Source organism: Aethina tumida, chromosome 1, assembly GCF_024364675.1.
Source record: "Aethina tumida isolate Nest 87 chromosome 1, icAetTumi1.1, whole genome shotgun sequence".
NCBI lineage: Eukaryota > Metazoa > Arthropoda > Insecta > Coleoptera > Nitidulidae > Aethina > Aethina tumida.
In genome coordinates, this window is record NC_065435.1 from 16025345 (window position 1) to 16042310 (window position 16966).

General features: G+C 29.8%; 4 protein-coding genes across 4 annotated transcripts; 2 read left to right on the top strand and 2 right to left on the bottom strand.

Annotated features, from left to right (window-relative positions):
• Positions 1–4720: 4720 nt before the first annotated feature.
• Positions 4721–5769, bottom strand: LOC109597945 (peflin). Its single transcript, XM_020013769.2, has 3 exons — positions 5611–5769; positions 5247–5559; positions 4721–5103 (listed from the first exon to the last, which is right to left on the bottom strand). The coding sequence occupies exons 1-3, from the start codon at positions 5617–5619 to the stop codon at positions 4877–4879; spliced, it is 549 nt and encodes a 182-aa protein (XP_019869328.1). The 5' UTR covers positions 5620–5769; the 3' UTR covers positions 4721–4876.
• A 304-nt stretch (positions 5770–6073) lies between these two features.
• LOC109593999 (solute carrier family 12 member 8) lies at positions 6074–9550 on the top strand. The gene is made up of 9 exons (XM_020009192.2): positions 6074–6242; positions 6326–6517; positions 7297–7477; positions 7528–7673; positions 7725–7959; positions 8088–8524; positions 8587–8880; positions 8933–9249; positions 9306–9550. The coding sequence occupies exons 2-9, from the start codon at positions 6341–6343 to the stop codon at positions 9466–9468; spliced, it is 1950 nt and encodes a 649-aa protein (XP_019864751.1). The 5' UTR covers positions 6074–6242; positions 6326–6340; the 3' UTR covers positions 9469–9550.
• A 547-nt stretch (positions 9551–10097) lies between these two features.
• LOC109608642 (oxysterol-binding protein-related protein 8) lies at positions 10098–15947 on the top strand. Its single transcript, XM_020025190.2, has 13 exons — positions 10098–10524; positions 10581–10633; positions 10687–10923; positions 12204–12348; positions 12398–12604; positions 12655–12809; positions 12870–13048; positions 13110–13305; positions 13362–13637; positions 13694–14009; positions 14065–14288; positions 14343–14506; positions 14569–15947. Exons 1-13 carry the CDS (start codon positions 10317–10319, stop codon positions 14759–14761), a joined length of 2553 nt encoding a protein of 850 aa, XP_019880749.1. The 5' UTR covers positions 10098–10316; the 3' UTR covers positions 14762–15947.
• Positions 15948–16121: 174 nt separating this feature from the next.
• LOC126264338 (serine/arginine repetitive matrix protein 4-like) lies at positions 16122–16760 on the bottom strand. The gene has a single exon (XM_049961863.1). It carries the CDS (start codon positions 16758–16760, stop codon positions 16122–16124), a length of 639 nt encoding a protein of 212 aa, XP_049817820.1.
• Between the last annotated feature and the right edge of the window lie 206 nt (positions 16761–16966).

A 16966-nucleotide genomic window follows, 5' to 3' on the forward strand; every position in this document is an offset into this window, starting at 1 on the left:
CAATAATTACAAATTACTGAATTCATTTCAGAAATGTAGAAAAAATCAACAACTGAAATAGTTGGTAATTATCGATCCACTCGTGTGTATTGAATCAAATTAAACCACAAAATAAAATAAAATTGTGGTGAGTTTTTACAATTTGTAAATTATATTGTGAAGTAAAATAAATTTAAAAATAATTTTCATTGAATTTTATCCAACTTTTTAAAGATTTTAAAGTTAAAGTAACTGTTTCATATTATAATAAGATTTAAAACACTGTACATAAACACATAAAAAAATTATATGTCTCAAATAATGAATGTTAAAAATTAAAGGGCGTATTGAAGATACCTATTTTTATAATAATTTCAAAGAAACCCATTAGCTAGACCTAGCAGTCAATTTGCAACTGGTGTTTATTTATTTAAAATTTGAAGTATTTATCAACCAGACTGGTTGGATGTCAATTAAACGAATCCAATGATTCGTTTAATTGGCAATCCGTTGGGCTACATAATTTAGTTTCCAAAGAGAAATCTGTCCAGTCATTTTATTTTCATTTTAAATAAATATATCTAAATTGAAAAGAATTTAAATTTCAATCTTAAAATTCACATATAATTTTTCTCTAAAGGTTAGAATAATAGTAAAATAATTTTAAACAATTTATCACAAAATTAACATATTTTTAAAACATGCTCAAGTTATTTCTGATGAAAATTATAATACCAAAATTTGATAATGTTCATTCTTAAAAATATTATCATGTAAATTCTATATCGAATATTTTATTCAGTGAAAATTAACTGTTACATAAATATTTAAAACACAATTATTGAAATGTCTACCTCCAAAAATTTAACAAATTTGGCGGATGCGCCATAATAATAAGCAAAATAATTTACGAACAAATTTTAATTTAAACAAATGTATTTAAACAGTATTTATCATCCCCTAATAAATTTGAAAGCTTTGAATGTTTTAAACAACTAAAAACATGTTAAATAATTATTTCACCCACATAACAAACTTTATAGTTAAACAATGGAAGTTATATCATGGTGCACATTTAATATTACAAATAAATAAAGGATTTAAAAGTCAAAAAAATATAACAATCTGATTGAAAAACGAATGAACACGAAACATCAAAACTAAAAAATATACGAATAAAGCGAAAATATTTTTCACTATCTCTTTTTTCAAATAAAATTAATGAAATGTTACACGTATCAAATTTATGGTAGATTTGTTATTTATTGAAAATGCAATTTTAATTTTTTTTCACCCAATATTTTCCTTTCATTAATGAAAATCTATACCAGAAATATTGGCAATTAAATATCCCGGTTTTATTATCTGTTCAGGTAAAGGTTTTAATACGCACTCCATGCAAAAATATTTTCATTCCAATCCACTGATATTGGTTTCAACAGCAATAATTACAAAAAAAAAATAATGATTTTAATTAACTTTTTAAAATTTATTATTTATTTAGTGTAGTGACTGTTGTATAACATTATTTCAATCATACTAGAGTAATACAATTTGTGGGAATAATTTAATATAAAAATAGCACTAATAATATACAGGGTTATACTAAATAAGTGTATAAAATTTTGAAAGTACTTTGTTGATACAGGACTTTTTGCATTATGTTCAATTTGCTATATTTACTTAGTGACACTGTATATGGTACTCATTATTCGATTCGTTAATTAATTTAATCTTCATTTACATTAAATTAATACCTTTTTTGGTTTCTCCGTCACAGTAACCCTACCCCACAGATTTAATCAAAGAAAATTATAGAAATTAGTTAAAACAAAGGACACACCGATCTTATTACGATTCTCCTAGTAGTGATATATTAAATAAATGCCGTAAACTGTAATTAAGTTTAATTTAGCTTTAGAATATCAAATGAGCAGACGTATTTTCACAACGTACTATTAAACTCCTGCATTTGTTGGTTTAAGGATTCAAATGTGTATTGCCCTTCGGGCAGACTTCTGTATAATATCGATTCAACTACAAACAACTTACTATTTTGACAAAGTAATGAATTACCACGAGATTTTTATTAAGTAAATGTAGAGATAATTGACCTAATAATTTACATTAAACCACCTCAGACACTTTTTACCTCGTACAGTAACAAAAACATTTCATAATTGTTGAAAGGATCTAACCATCGATGTTTTCATTTTCACAATCACAACAACGCTTTTAACTTAAATTATACAAGACCCAAAATTACAAAAAATATTTATAAAACCCCATAATCCTCAAATTTAAATCATAATTGAATCTTTCAATAAAACAACCGCAACGTTCTTGGAAATTGTGAGAAACAATTCCAGTTAAGCAACATTGGCTGACACTGCTTGAGCATTGGAAAATGTCTAAATGCAAATCAGACTGGTTCAATGAAATTAACAATCAATTTGGAATTTCATCCTTATTCCAGCTTCAAGTTCATTCTTGTATGTGTAGTTGAACAATTTTTAGGATTTAAATATCAACAACATATTTCTTACCCTCTTTAATCGAGTACTTTTTCAGAAATATTAAAATATTATTAGGGAAATAGACTTCCTTAATTGTGAAAAAAACACCCCTTTTAAAATACAAAGACGGAAATTTGTCCACGACAAATTAAACAATAATTTAATGTCCCATAAAATTCAAGTGTGTAGAAGATTATAGCAAGCATTTTAATGTCGTCGACACACGATTCATCAGACCATGGTTTATTGTAGCAGAAGGGCATTTATTATTCCATTCTACTAATCTCCCGAATACGGGTGAAAATACATGTAAAAACGAAATTTGCTTTTCAAATTTTAAACGAACCAGGCAATACGGTTTTAGAAGGGCATAACTGTAATAAGCTTGTTACTGGTTTATCAAATATTTAGAAATGTTCATGTGTTCTCAAAATGTAATTTAAGTGTGTTAATTGTATGTTTTAGGCGATCCGGTAAAGTTACACGTGCTAATGCACGGTTAACAATAACAAAACCTCTATGCTTGCTGAGTTTACGTCCGTATTATTACGTCTACGACTCGTTAAAATTACTGACCGGTCGCTCAATTTCGTCTATTGAATTGATGGTTGTACCCATTAATTAAAGTTCTTTTAGCAATCAACTTCTAAAAGCATTTACAATTTTTACAAGAAGTTACCAGTAACATATAAATTGATTTCGAGGTTCTTAACATAAAACTTTACCTTACTAAGTTTTCACTTTAATTGCTTATTAAAATATTTTATAACAAATATAATAACAAAAATTAAAACCTACATTGATTTAAAATTTTAAATTACATTGATGATATAGATTTAGAAATAGAACTAAACTATTTGTATAAATTTTTAGTATGTAGTCACAAAACACTGAAATCATTTTCAATGGCACATCTGGTAAACAATAAATAATTTGTATAAAATTTAACAACAATAGTTTCAAAGCTACACTAGTAAATAAAATCAACCCAATCTGCAGAGCGAAGTATTTTTCGCTTGCTCATAACTTACGCTAAAAAAAGTTAGAAAGTTGCGTAAGGTATCTCCTCTATTTTACTGAGTTAACAGTTGTCAGTCTGTGGTTGCAAAGGTTTAAATCGATATTATGTGACGCAGTTAAAACTTACATAATAATGGATTAGTTTAAAAAATCTGGTAATTATTAGATGTTTAAATGATTCTTTAAAAAAATAATTACGTTGAATAAAGTAGATAAATTTAATGAAAGGGACACAAACTTCTCAACTGTATGATTTAAAAATACAATCAATATTTGCGGGGAACATTTAAGATTATGAAAAAATACTATGATTATTTTGATATAGGTATCCAAAATTGTAATTTTAAGTCATTATTCTCTATTTTTCGAGACAAAATTTAAGGAAAAAGAAAGATGAACAACAGAGCTTTAAAATGACTCTTTCTGCTAATTTATATAGCACAATTCTAATTTTTTAGGCAATAATGTAAGACTATGGTATGCTAAACGTGTGATTCTACAGAAAGCGCTGATTCCAATATTTGCCATTGTCACCTATGTCATCCGACCTCATCGCCATAGAATATGTATAAGATTTCCTCCATCGAACCTTTAATAATCATTAACCAAAACTTGATACCTTTGGGGACCTAAAATGATTGCTACTTATTACTTGGGGTCAATTTCTCAAGAGACACTAGATAATCTTATAACATGTATGTCTAGAGATTGTCAAAATATTATGTTAGATACTAGGTATGATAAAACATTTATTCATTTTAAAATTTATGAATTATTTATTGGAATTTTAAAACGAAATGTTATAAATGAGAAGCAAACTCTTTATTTTCTTGGGAGCTCCAAAGTAGAGTAGAGTATATTAATTAAGACATTTTATGTACCCTATTTAAAATGGAAACAGTCTAGTAAGTTATTTATAAATATTAATTGTGTAGTATATTTACATATTCTTCCAAATAATTTAATTTTTCTGAACAAAACCCAAGTGACACCAAGGTTGAAAATGTCAAGTTAATTCAATTTACTATACTAAAGTATTAGTCTTTTTATTTAATATGGGGTATAAGTGTGTATAGTACATTCAAATGGAAATTTGCCCCATTAAATAAGGATATAAATTATGACTCATATAATGGAGATTATAAAATAAAAAGGCATTTATAGTAAAAATACATATATTTGATAAAATGTTTAAAATGCAAAAATATAAGTTAATATTTTATTCAAAAAATTCATACAATTTAATAAAATAATTTGAAGCCCAATGCTAACCAGGTACCTTCAAAAAGGCAGACAATTTCTATATAATTAAAATAAATTGAACTTTACATCTAATACTATGAGGTATATTTAATTATTAATTATGTTGTACAGTTTAAAGCTATGCTAAGAAAATCTTCAAAGCCAATTGTTATTACACCTGTCATATCAGAATCCTTTTGACGGAAAGCTTCAGTAAACCTTTGAATTTGAACACAAACAACAATGAACTGATCTACAGACATAACTCGATGATTCTTTAGATCACTTTTCTGTATTAAAAACTTTATAAATTCTGGTGAAAATCGGAATCCCATTTGTTGAAGAGCTGTAACAAATAAAATTGTAGGAATCAATTGACTGATTTTTTAAATAATTTGTAAAATACTGTGTTTGATTCAAATAAACAATTTTGTATTAATTATTTAATATGTATAATAAAACAATTATCTATGTTCATAATAATATTACCTTGTGATAGTTCATTTTCTTCAATTCCTCCAGATTGATCCCTGTCATAATTTCTAAAAACACTCAACCACTGATTAATATAAGCATATAATTGACCAAATTCATTTATGCCTATCATTCCAGTTTTCTGAGTGTCAAACATACTAATCATTAATTTACAAGCAGTATCTGAAAAATGTTCACCTTGGCCATTCACCAATGCAGATTTTAATTCTTGATAATTAATTTGTCCTGAACGATCTTTATCTACCATATTAAACCAATTCTGTACGTCAGGGCTTACTGCTCCAGGAGCTTGACCCATCCCTGGTTGCTGCATTTCAAATTGTTACTTTTGTTATGAAAAATTTAATTAATTACATACCCCATACATCCTGCTTCTGTTTTAATTTAGATTTATGAACGACTGTTAATGGGAAAATCACCTCCCTCAACGGAAATTATCTTATTATTAGTGTATTAAAATCTATGACTGCTTTTGTTAGAATTCTGACATTTAGTAAGTGAGGTTAAATAAAGCTGAACACACCATCCAATTAGATCATCACTGACTCACGCTTTCTTTTTCTACTTACATATAATAAAAAAGGATAGAAACATATTTTAAGTATTTAAATGTATTAGGGACCTTTATTTTATGTTGTTCTAATGGCATATATTGCAATATTTGCTTTTGTTTAAATTTTAATAATTTTAATCCGTGTTGTTGTACCATTAGATATTGTATGGCAACTTTCATTCGATGTAACTAGTGATTCATATAATTTTCATCGAACACCGCTATAAACTTTTATACAGATGACGTTAGTTTGATGACATATGTAGTAAAATACCCACATATACAATGAATAGGTTTGTCAAAACCATATGATAAAAAGATAATATGCAAAGTCTTAATTATTGATAACAGTTAATCTGGCACGGCATTAATTAACGAAATGGAGACTACAAAATAACAATACAATATCATTTTATATGCTTTTTTAATGTTAACCTGTAAGTAACTGTTTTATTTTTCATATAAGGACATAACTTGAAATATGTATAGTGTATGTATGACTAACCACGTATTTAAATAGTTTTATAGTTCAAATATGGATGCACAGAACAAAGACAAGCGAAAAGACATTGACTGGTCCAGATTTGGTTTAGGTTCGGAGACTGCCCAGAGAGTAAGGGCAAATACAAGTGGTTTTGTTGATTTGTCCAATGATTATGGAGCTGGTGGACATCAAGCATCTGGGGCGAATGAGTTGTTTGCGGAAGAACAGGTGACAAATTGTTTTGATTAGTGGTTGTTTATGTGTGTCCTAACTTTATTTACAAATTAACATTTATGTGTTTCATAATTGTGGTTTAGGTTTGCCAACTAAACATTTGATGTCATTTGTTTACTTTTTATACACATGTTAATAATGTGATAACATATTGATTTCATGGAAAAACAACAGCATCCATGTGTTTTATTAAAAAAAATATATCTGATTAGTACCAAAAATTTTTAATTTAGTATCAATCTTATTAGATTTGGTTAATGTGTGTGTATAGAGACATTATAAATAGTGAGATAAGAATCATAAAATCTATAAAAAATACTATTTCTAATCTTAATCTCTTTAATTTATGAAACTAGGTATATTATTGACAGTATTTTAATATAGAAAATAAGAAAAATTAACAATTTAATGTCAATATATCTATTGTATTTGATTTTTCCTTAATAATTTGTTTTCATATTGTATCTTAAATTATGTTCAAGCATTACTAAAAGGCAAAACATTTATTTATAAATGTTATTATATATTTATAAGTACACATACTTATTACCATTGTTTTACTTGCATATATTTTTAATTTTAAACTTTTGAATAATCTACACATATTAAGATAAGAATATTATAGTAACTATGTGTATATTTTATCAAAATTTAGGTCTTCAAACCTAAAGGAACATCTAAAAATCTTGAATGAACTAAAAATTATTAAACAATATTATTTAACGTTTAATTAACTTCTAATTCATATTTATACAAAGATTTTTTGAATTTAGGGCGATGTACCATGGTGGAAATCTAACTTTTTCATATCACAACCAGTATTATTTGGCACTTGGGATGGAGTATTTACCTCTTGCTTGATTAACATTTTTGGTGTAATAGTCTTTCTTAGATCAGGATGGATCGTTGGTGAAGCTGGTGTTTTTAATGCAATAGTTATTGTATTAGCTACAGGTAGAGAGACCATTTGATATTGTGCCAAAGTGTTAATTACTGTTTTTCAGTGTTCACTGCATTAATTTCTGTTTTGTCGGCTGTCGGAATATGTGAACGATGTCGTATTGAAAGTGGCGGTGTCTATTTTGTAATTGCACATGTACTCGGCTCTAGATTTGGAGGATCCTTAGGACTTCTTTACTGTTTTGGACAAGTAAGTTGTTGTCCAACTGATTTTATCTAAATTTATTGCAAATATTTCTAGGCAGTTGGTTGTGCACTGAACGTTCTCGGATTTGGAGAGTCGATGGCCGAGTTACTTGGTCTTGGTGATTCAAAATGGGCAGTTCAAACCATTGCTATTGCAGCTGTATTATTATTAAGTGTTATTAATGTAGCGGGAGTGAAATGGGTCATTAAACTACAATTTATTCTTTTACTTATTCTTCTACTCGCAGGTCTTGATTTTATGGTTGGCAGCTTTGTACATACTGACACAGGTAAAAAACAATTATAGCAACAGAAGTGAAGCTTTCATTGCATTAATTTTCCTACGTCACAATGAAAGGATTACTTCAAACTTTATCAATTAGTAAATCAGGTTTCAACAGGTAAATCGTTGTTTTAGAAAATGGCTTTGAGGGCTGGTTGAGTAACAACTTGGGGGATAACATGTGGGGTAAATATACGGAAGGTTACAGTTGGTTTACAGTTTTCGGTGTATTTTTTCCAACTATCACTGGTATTCTGTCAGGAATTAACATGAGTGGTGACTTAAAAGCACCATCTGTAAATATTCCAAACGGTACTTTGGCTGCTATCGGAACTGGAACGTTTCTTTACTTAGTTTTTATAATATTCCTTGGAGCCACATGTGTCAGATCTGCACTGCTAAATGATTTTATGATTGCCGCCAAGGTTTCAGCAATTCGTGTATTATTATTAGCTGGTTTATATGTGTCATCTATGTCAAGTTGTTTAGGTGCCATGTACGGTACTCCACGTGTCTTACAATCAATTGCCTTAGAAAATGTCATACCTGGTATTGGAATATTAGGCATGGGCGTAAGTTATACATAATAATTTTCAGACTTGGAGTAAAATTTCATGAAAATTGTCTTTTGTAGAGAGGACCAAATAAAGTTCCATTGTATTCAATGGTATGTGTAGCTATAGTAACTTTCGCATTTATTCTAATCGGGGAAATAAATACATTAGCACCAATTGTAACAATGCCTTATTTATTAACTTACGCTTGTATTGACTACTCATATTTTGCATTAGCACAAACCTTTGATATACAGCATCAAAGAGAGCAAAGATTTTACAAATCAAAAGTCCATCATTCTTATAGTATTGAGTCTGATGAAAATGATTTGGACAGACTGTTTCCTGAACGCACAAGACACAAAACTCTCAGGGTAAGAATCTACATCCAAGTGCCACGCATAATTTAAAATCTTGACATTTCAGGGTGAATCTAGTTCAAATTCGCCAAGTAGTCCAGACGACAGCAATGAAACAATGCCAATTGCGCCTAAACCTCACATTCATTCAAAGCCTAAGAACTGGTATTCAAATCTTTGTAACAGATGGTTGTCCCTGTTTGGTGCCGCCCTGAAAATTTGCATAATGGTATTAGTCAACTGGGTATACGCTATTGTTTGTATCGGTGCCGTCTTTTTGGTGTGGTTGTATATCGGTACGGCCAATCCGGCTGTTAAGCCAGGTCTGGCCTCAGAATTCAGATTTCTGAGATGGTTCAAAAATCTACTACTTAGATGCATGGGGTGAGGCAACGTTTAAAACAATATTGTTATCAAAGTTGTTTATTTATAATTTTTAGCAAAAGAGTTAATGATTATGAACAAATTGTTGTTACTCCCGTCCATCCAGGCTTAGATGTGACCTCCTCGCAACTAAACGAAGACAATGAAGATTTCTCAAACAGAAGACGTTATCATCAATCAGCCACAGTACATGGCCACATGGTCAGTATAGATGACTGATAACTACCCAGCTTTCATCATTTTTTCATGTATATATTTTTGTAATTAATGATTAATGTATATTAAAATATTTTCTCTACTACACGAGTATTTTTGTCCTACACTATCAATTATGATTTTATTAATTTTAATAGATAACAGTAAATCATTTAATTACTGTTTATAAAACGATAAGATTCAGATCAATACTTATCGCCGTTGATTGTAGTAATGGATGAATTTCTAATAATAAATGTATTGGTCGTAAAATTATTAATAATTACAGAACTTCAAATTATACACAACACACCAATTCCTATTTATACAGGTAAACTTTAATTACGATAATTTTTAAGTGTTTAAAAAGCTAAAATAAAAGGACGAAAAAAAGTAAGAAAACTTTTTTTAAAAAGAAACATGAAATATGTTAGCAGCCCAAAATAAATTGGAACTGAAGTATTATTGAAAACTAATATTAATATACATTAACGACTAAAATTGTTGACAGTATACATCATTAATAATATGCTATTTTAAAATTTTTAAGGAATTTTCTGTAGATAATATAAAATAGTTTTAGAAACGATCGATAGAGCGCGCCGAAACATTTTTGCGACTGCAGATTGGCACAGTGAACATCAAACAAATGCAATTTGTGGCAACTTCAGTTGTTGTGATTGGCAATGTCAATTGCTCGATATTTGCAATATCAACATTAGTTAATTACACCGCCAAATAATTAATGAGCTACCCTACTTTCATAATGTATTTGTTGTAGACATTGTCTAAAATGTAGTGTACAGTGATTAAAGTGGTGTTTTTTAAGTTAAAGGTTAAGTTTATTCTAATTGTTACATTAAATTTAAATAATGTCAACAAATACGAGCACCCAAACTGGACTGAATCTAACACCAACCAACAATGAATCTCTCACACAACCCGGAACACCCTTATCTAATAAGGGCCCTACGGCATCAGCGAAATCGGATGAAAAAAGAACCAAAGCCCTTCTAAACATCTTGCCCAAATTGCCCTCAAATGATTCCTTAAGCAACAGCCCTGGTCCTGCCAGTCCTGGTATGTATTAAGTTCAACTTTTAATTTACTGTTTAACACATTAATTAAAAACTTAGGTGTTACAAACATCATGGAAAAAACTTTGGATAGCCTCCATTCTAATGACAGAGTAAGCTTTGCATTGATTAACATTTTATTCAATTAAAACCATGACCATTTCAGCTACATTCACCTGAAGTCAGTTCAAAATTAACCAGAAAAGAATCCTATAAGGCTCAAAGAAAGAACTATCGAAGAGAAAAGAAACGCGTCACAAATGAACTATTGAACTCTTTAAATCCTTCTGTTGTAGTGCTAGCTGACTGGCTTAAAATAAGAGGGACCCTAAAATCATGGACAAAATTGTGGTGTGTCCTGAAGCCAGGTCTGCTAGTTTTGTACAAAAGTCCGAAGGCCAAGGTATGTTTTGTCATAATGCACTTAATATGTTACACAGTTAATTAATGTATGTGTATCTTGCTTATTGTGTTTCAATTAAAATACGACAATGATGTGTAAAGTGTCCATTAACTTTAATGAACTTTCCTCTATATCTAAAATTTATGCAAAACAGGATGGTTAAATAATACATTAACATATTTGATAACATATATTTAGTGAAGTTCCTCAACTATTAAGCGATTTTATTTGAATATTTTATTACTTACTTTCGCTATATTATAGATACTTTTTTGTTATTATTATCTAAATTTTATGAAGCATTAACTATTATTAACAAATTTATTAATATTCATCAATAGTACAATTTAGCATACACAACACCAGACAATCCGTAGTTATTTTTAATCCCGAATATTTTTAACCCTTTCCGGAAACTATTAAATAGTTTAGAGATCCATTATGTTTGATATAGTAAATATTATATAGGTACTTCAATTTATAATACAAATATTATTTTTTTTTTCGCGTCAGCATTATATAAACTATATGTTCAGAGGAATATTTTAAAACACACGTATTTTCCCGTTATACAGATTTGCATAAGTAGAAATGTTGCGATAAATTGAAAGTACGGATACGGTGAAATGCAATTAAGATAGAAATCCCATTGTAATTACCGCAAATGTATCTAATTGGCATTTAAATTTTGTACGTTACTAATTAGTCATTTTGTACTTATTTATATAACTATTATTAAATTATTTATGCTATTTATATGATTAAGTAATATTAATTGAGGAAACTTCTGGGGTGGTTATAAATATATATTAATATAATTAATTTTTTTAATTTAAAATTATAACATTTAGCTTGTTATTTGGCAGAAAGGTGTTCAGCTAACAACATTACTTTATGTGTTTGCTTACATTATCTGCTTGATATTTGTATGTTCTAGTGATTTGTGTACAGATTGTATATTATTCTACTTTAATAGTTTTTTAACTTTGTAATTTTAACGTTTACATAGTTTGTTAAATACGTGTTCAACATATGTACAGTCAACATAGCACAGATAAAGTACAACAACTTGATATCTTCCATACTCTTAGTAGAGTATGTAATAAACTATATTTAATAATTGAATAAATTACCATATAAATACACCCCTAAAATTAATTTGCTTGTGAAATATATTACATGTAACAAAAAAAAGTAATTAAGGATTATTTAAAATTAGTGACATGAATTCATGCGTAAATTCTAGTCACTCATTACGTTTTTATTTTTTTCTTCTCCAGAGTAGCCACTGGGTAGGTACAATACTGTTGAATTCCTGTAAAGTTATCGAGAGGCCAAGTAAGAAAGATGGTTTCTGCTTCAAACTGTACAATCCATTGGATCAGTCCATTTGGGCTCCTCGTGGTCCGGAAAATGAGACCATAGGTAAAACCTTCTAGTTTTAACAACTGTGTGTGCATAGAAAGATTTTCAGGTGCTGTTGTGCAACCTTTGCCTAGTTCCTATTCAATATTCAGGGCTTCGTCTCAAGCTTCGGGGGTGTGCTGGCTGGATGCGTTGGAAATTTCAATACGTAATGATTCGGCACTGGTCAGATCCGTTAGTAATAAATCGGGGTCGGGCAGCACTAACCACGAAACCCAGTGGTCTGAAGCTGATTACGAAAGGCACTTCGATCACGGTTAATAATTCTTTAGTATGTCACGCCGCAATCTAATTATATAATTGCAGATTTGGATGATATAAGTCAACCGGATAATGGTGCACAACTCAGTACAGGTGAAATAACTGATTCTGACTCAGAAATATCGGTTAAGGAAGATGAAATCGACGAGGATCCTGTGGAGACTCCTTACGTTTCAAATATGGAAGAGGAATTTGGAGAAGTATGTCCGAATTAAGTAAATTATAATAGTATATATTTCATTCATTCATTTTTTAATCAGATGGGTGCCCAGGTTGAAGAATTGGCTGAAGAACACAAATCACTCATATGGTATTTGGTGAAGCAAGTCAGGCCTGGAATGGATTTAAGTAAAGTAGTCTTGCCAACATTTATTTTGGAACCTAGATCGTTTTTAGATAAACTTTCTGATTCTTATTATCATGTAGATATTCTTAGTAGGTAAAGTATTGTAAAAATTTACATATTAATCATATTACTATCAAATTGTTACAACTTACAGTGCTGTCTTAGAAGATGATGCTTTTACAAGAATGAAGACTGTTGTAAAATGGTACTTGTCAGGGCTGTATAAAAAACCGAGAGGTTTAAAGAAGCCATACAATCCTATATTAGGAGAAACATTTCGTTGCTATTGGTTGCATCCAAACGGCTCGAAAACATTTTACCTTGCAGAACAAGTTTCACACCATCCGCCAGTACGTACAAGTTTTAACGATCCACAACGCAGTGACAATATTTATTTGTACTTTAGGTGTCTGCATTTTACGTAACGAATCGTCAAGACGGATTTTCTATTAGTGCGAGCATACTGGCGAGATCCAAGTTTTATGGGAATTCCACGTCAGCTATTTTGGATGGCACCGCCGTCTTATCTTTACTTCCTAGAGGTGAAGATTATCGGTTAACGGTTCCATACGCACATTGTAAAGGTATTTTAATGGGTACATTAACTATGGAACTTGGCGGGAAAGTTTCCATAGATTGCGAAAAAACTGGATATTATACTGAAATAGAATTTAAATTAAAGGTACAAAGTTGGCAAACACAAATTACGGCAAACAAGTCTGACGTATATTTTTTTAGACATTTTTGGGTGGCCCAGAACAAACAAATTGTATATCTGGTAGGCTGAAACTGGGCAAGGAAACCCTTGCGACCATCGAAGGCTACTGGGATGGAACTATTTACATAAAAGACAAACGAACCGGTGAACAACAAGTATTGTTCAATTCAACATCACAAATAAGAAAAAGCAGACTTACTAGGTATACAGTTCCTTTAGATAGGCAAGAAGAGTTCGAGTCTGAAAGACTATGGCAACACGTATCCGCAGCAATTCTGAGAGACGATATGAATGCTGCAACTGAAGAAAAGACAATTCTAGAAGAGGCTCAAAGAGGTATAATCATAACAGTAATTTACATTTGGATAACTATGTTATAATTAATTTTTAGCACGTTCTAAGGAAAGGAAAGCAAAATGTGAGGAGTGGATCCCAGTTCATTTTCAACAAGACCTGAAAAGTGGTCAGTGGGTGTATAAACATTCCGATTTAAGACCTTGGGACCCACGAAATGATTTATATCAATATGAGTACAATTATGTCATAGGAACCAGAACCAAACATCCTACTCCTATGATAAGAACTGCTAGCATAATTAGCGTTGAACCCAACACGGTAATTTGATAAATTTACTAATTTAAAATGATTGCTCACACGTTTATTTCAAAGGTTGAAACAAGGTCATCAACACTAAAAGTGTCTAAAAGGAAAATGGCCCCAAAGCAAGTGTCTTCTGATGCTGACGTTAATGATAGTGCCACTACATCGGAAGAGTTTCATTCAGATTCAACACAATCTGTTAAAAAAGTACCTCTGACTACAACAAATTCTGGGTAAGTTCAATATAAACAACATATTTCATCATGTGAATTCAACAACCGAAAATTTATTTCAGAATAATGTTGGCTATCCATGATTTGGAAACTAGTCTCAAAGAACACGGAGATAAGATTACTCAGCTTCAGTTGAAAATCCATAAAATGGTAGAGAGCAACAACAATTCAAATGTCCTTAATAACATAAATTTAATTATGTTGATAATTTTTTGTATAGGCGTTTTTCAAGCTCTCTTGTTTTATATTTTTTAAAATGTTTTATTTTGTATGTACATTGGAAAAATTTTGTAACTTTTAAATGGTAGTTGGTACCATCTTTATTTTTAATATTTTGTGCAATTTTTTTGTGATAAATGAAACTTATGAAAGGGTGAGGCATGAAAATAGAATAATGATTCAACTGTTTTTAACACATAAAATATTTATTTAAAAGTAATAATTCATGTGCCTTTAAATAGGCTTCATCACGTTATCTATATAACTACTGAAATATGTGATATTGCCATATGAGAGTCCTTTTATTAAAATATGACATTCAAAGTTTTCGATCAAGTACAACTGCGTAGGAAATAAGATAATTATCAGCGCTTAATAGATTTCCAACTGCTTTGATTAATTCTCAATATTATTTTCAGGTAAAAATATATAATAATACTGTTAATAATACACATTATCATATGTATCGCAGGAGTGATAAGATTTTAAAAAATTTTTACTTTACAGGTAAAATATATACAGGGTTATTCAAATCATCGTTTAGTATTTCACAAAATACATTTATAATTTCTTTATATGCACGGTAATGGGACATTAATAATACAGATTATCAATAATATCTACGACCGAGGAATTAACAACATTTTAGTAATACAAGCTTCATAAAATCTCAGCATTGTTCATCAAAAATTACTTTTAAATATAATTTAAATTGGATAGTGTTGTGTAAAAGATTTGAAATTTGAAAAAAAGGAATTAAAATAAACAATACTTATATTAATTGATATAATTGTATCGATATTTATTTCACCTAATATCTGATGAATCAACCTGTATATAAGTATTTAAAATAAACATATTTTTTGTATAATTTAAATATATTCATGGTTTTTGTTGGATTCATTAAATAAATTTATTTATACATTTTATTTTACATGCTTATTTAAACATAAACTTTACTTAATATTTATATTATTAATATTTCTACACCCTATTTTCATTACAGTACTCAAAATTAAAGAGAGATATTAAAATCTACAAAAAATAAAGGGAGCGGATGTATCGTTATATATAGAATTTTTTACATAAGCACTATACTCTTAATAGATCCTTAGTAATGCATGATATTTATGAAATAATATATACAATCATTAATACAAAATAATACCTCTGTTTTCCAATTACTCAACACTAATTGCTTAATATATTAAAATGACATGGTTATTAGTTGTTTTATTTACTTTATTATACTTTTTACGCGGTAAGTATTTACTACGTTCAAAAAATTACAGTTCAAAAAAGTAGTTTTTCATTCAATTACTTAAATTTTTCCAATATCTTAGATATTTATTCTTACTCCTCCTACATATCTGGAGATATCAACCATCGATTTGATTTACTGATGCCTCGGGCGATACATGTTAGGGCGGAAAGGAGGAGGATGAAATGGACGGTAACAAGGTATGGCATAAAATGGCGGTGGATACATTGGTCCATTGTACATTTGATAAGGCGGATACATGGGCCGAATTTGATTCGGTCCAAAATGATGGAAATTTCTACCATCTGGCTCATTTTTTCTGTGGTGATCCCTAGAACTAGTAGTCTCTTCTCTGCCTCGTGACCTGGATCGGACACGACTGCGACTGTCACTGCGACTATCACTACGACTTCGGCTACGTGCACCTATCTTCCTGATTTCCCCTTTTTTGGGACGATAGTAACCGGAAGGAATCCGATCCTCTGACCGACTCCTTCGTTTCCGGTATCTAGAGTCGTCCTCACTGTCTGAGGAAGAGGATTCGGAAGAGGAATATCTTCTTCTTTTAGACCTAGATTTTATTAATGATGTATAGTCCTTTAAATATGATTCTTCATACTTTTCATTCGGTTGGGATACCTTATTGAAAACAATATCACGTCGGCTGCATACAGCTTTTGGTTCCTTCTTTGTCTTTGATTCTTTGACATATGCAGTGACAGATATTTGACAAGTTTTAGGCTCAAATTTGATAGATTTTCCTTTACAAGCCATGTTTTCAACAATGCTTGGAGTAAATAATGTATTATTTTAGAAATATTTATACTACTTATACCTAATTTATTATTACCTAGTAGTTAAAGATTTAAAATTGCTGCACAATTAAATTATATATTAAATCTTTTTATTAATTTACCTGTATTTTAAATTCATTCACTAATTCTGATTTAAATAAATCCGTTATACATTTTTTTTAATTG

Coding starts and splice junctions, on each gene's coding strand:
- LOC109608642 (XM_020025190.2), top strand. CDS start 10,317: ATGTCAACAAATACGAGCACCCAAACTGGACTGAATCTAACACCAACC. Junction 10,634..10,686: donor GCCTCCATTCTAATGACAGA/GTAAGCTTTGCA, acceptor TGACCATTTCAG/CTACATTCACCTGAAGTCAG. Junction 12,605..12,654: donor CGAAAGGCACTTCGATCACG/GTTAATAATTCT, acceptor ATATAATTGCAG/ATTTGGATGATATAAGTCAA.
- LOC126264338 (XM_049961863.1), bottom strand. CDS start 16,760: ATGGCTTGTAAAGGAAAATCTATCAAATTTGAGCCTAAAACTTGTCAA.
- LOC109593999 (XM_020009192.2), top strand. CDS start 6,341: ATGGATGCACAGAACAAAGACAAGCGAAAAGACATTGACTGGTCCAGA. Junction 6,518..7,296: donor AGTTGTTTGCGGAAGAACAG/GTGACAAATTGT, acceptor TTTTGAATTTAG/GGCGATGTACCATGGTGGAA. Junction 7,478..7,527: donor AGTTATTGTATTAGCTACAG/GTAGAGAGACCA, acceptor ACTGTTTTTCAG/TGTTCACTGCATTAATTTCT.
- LOC109597945 (XM_020013769.2), bottom strand. Junction 5,104..5,246: donor AGAAAATGAACTATCACAAG/GTAATATTATTA, acceptor TATTTGTTACAG/CTCTTCAACAAATGGGATTC.